Raw genomic sequence first — 1,946 nt, forward strand, 5'->3', positions numbered from 1 at the left:
CATCAATAAGTTATCAGTAAAACAGGAACCGGTTAAAATAAAGCCCACAACTCATAAGTTAAGTTGGCTCGATTTTCTAAGAGAAAATCCGTTAAGGGCTTAAGGTTGAACCTTAACCATTTTTTACGAAGCAAACAATATGAAACAATATCATAAAGTATACCTGACTTAAAGATAGAAAAAAATACTGGCAAGAGGAAATGCAGATTTTATATATAGCATAAGGGGTCGAAGCTTTACACTTGTGAAAATCACAAAAGTCAAAAACAAAAAAGTTCTTATAAGCCCTATTTACTCCGTCGAAAAAGAACCCGAGTCTTCAAAGCCGGACTCTTCAGGGTCTTCCTCGGAGCTATCCTTGAGAGTTTTCCTGGCCCTATCCTCGATCATCTTTGAGTCGGTTATACGAGCAGGGATATCTTCAATACCCCGCTGAATCGCCTCAAGTGTAGACCTTCGAGACCTCCACTTCTCGAGTTCTACCAGAAGGGTGGAACGAGCCTCGGTAGCCTCAATATCTTTATGGGCTTCCTCCAGGTCGACCTGAGCTCTCTTTAGTGTTTCCTCCAGTTCGGACATCATATCGCTCAGAGCGACCCGAACCTCGTTGGAAGCTGCTAGCTCGGCCTGAAGGGCATCATTAGCTCGGACAACGGCCTCGAGCTTACTCTTGAGTTCATCACTGATCCAGGCTCGAGTCTCGGCCTTTTCTTCAACAGTCTTTAACGTGTCCTTCTCTATGGCCCTCTCGGCTTCGAGATGCCTGAAATTCTCCTCCATTTTTGCAGCCTCGTCTTTAACCGAATCAAGCCCTTCCCCCAATTGCGTTATGGTAGCTTCAAACTCACCAAGTTTGGTGGCATATTCAGTGTTCGCTCGATTGAGATGTTTGTTGTCCTCTTCCCGGACTTTGCTCTTTTCGACTGCTTCGTCGAGCTCAGTCTTCAACCGGAGGTTCTCTTTCTTGGTTGCTTCAAGCTCGTATTAGAGAGTTGGAGGAGCAACGACTTGGCTCAGTTGATCCTCTTTTTGTTGCAAGACAAGTTTGAACTTCTCCGTTTCTCAGCCCTGAGCATCTAACTGGGCTCGTAAGTCGTCTATCTCGTGTTAAGCTCGGAGGAAACCTTCATTCACAAGCACAACACTCTGCGAGAATAAAATAAACAAGGTTAGGAGATCGGCAAACAACGAAAGTTACACCTGATAAGTTTAAACTTATTAGAAGGGGCAGTAACAATGTTTACCCGGTTGCGGGTGTGCATACCCTCGTTTAAAAGGCATTTACACAAGAGTCCCTCCATCTTCTCTTTGTCCAAATCTGAAACGAGAGGTCTTAGATAACTAGGAACTCCCACGGGGCGAGACAAAAAATTGTAGTCCTCAGGGACGATGACCATGGTCGACCTGGTCCTCTTCGGCTCTACACTTGGAGCCAAAAAAATATCTATAAGTCTAGATCTCAAACAGGACTTAGTAGACTAGCTAGCAATCCTCGTTGCTCGTGGAATAGGGAGGTGGCCAAATTCTAAGGCTTCCGCCGTTGCAGGAGGAGTATTGGCAAACATGTCATCAAGATTCTTTTGTTTCGAAGACAGAGCAGGAGGAGAAGTTGGAGTTGTCTCGGCCCTTGATGGTATCTCGGCCATAGTAACTGATTTGGCCCTTGGAGGCAGGTCGGCAGTTGTAGCTGTTTCGGCCATTTGAGCTGTCTCGGCCCCTGAAGTTGTATCGGCCCTTTTAGTCCTTTTCACCAAAGGCACCACCTCGGGTGAAGTGTCAACTATAATGTTAATAAAATTAACGGACCTTAGTGGGATTGGGGCTTGGATATATTCGGCTATTGGGGGAAAGGAACCTCAGCCTCCCCACTTGTGATTGAGGTCGGAAGATTTACTGCGGTATTACCCTCCGGAACCTCCACCGAAGCTGTCTCGGCCCCAGTAGCA

General features: G+C 46.1%; 1 protein-coding gene across 1 annotated transcript; it reads right to left on the reverse strand.

The window, feature by feature from the left end:
- Positions 1 to 291: 291 nt before the first annotated feature.
- Positions 292 to 1,397, reverse strand: LOC132639687 (uncharacterized). Its single transcript, XM_060356122.1, has 2 exons — positions 1,265 to 1,397; positions 292 to 971 (listed from the first exon to the last, which is right to left on the reverse strand). Exons 1-2 carry the CDS (start codon positions 1,395 to 1,397, stop codon positions 292 to 294), a joined length of 813 nt encoding a protein of 270 aa, XP_060212105.1.
- Positions 1,398 to 1,946: the final 549 nt, after the last annotated feature.

Source organism: Lycium barbarum, chromosome 5 (genome assembly GCF_019175385.1).
Source record: "Lycium barbarum isolate Lr01 chromosome 5, ASM1917538v2, whole genome shotgun sequence".
NCBI lineage: Eukaryota > Viridiplantae > Streptophyta > Magnoliopsida > Solanales > Solanaceae > Lycium > Lycium barbarum.

Bases quoted from the DNA above. Each gene is read 5' to 3' on its own strand.
- LOC132639687 (XM_060356122.1), bottom strand. From the start codon at position 1,397: ATGGTCATCGTCCCTGAGGACTACAATTTTTTGTCTCGCCCCGTGGGA. The intron at 972-1,264 runs GTATGCACACCC...ACGAGCTTGAAG, and splicing joins TAAATGCCTTTTAAACGAGG to CAACCAAGAAAGAGAACCTC.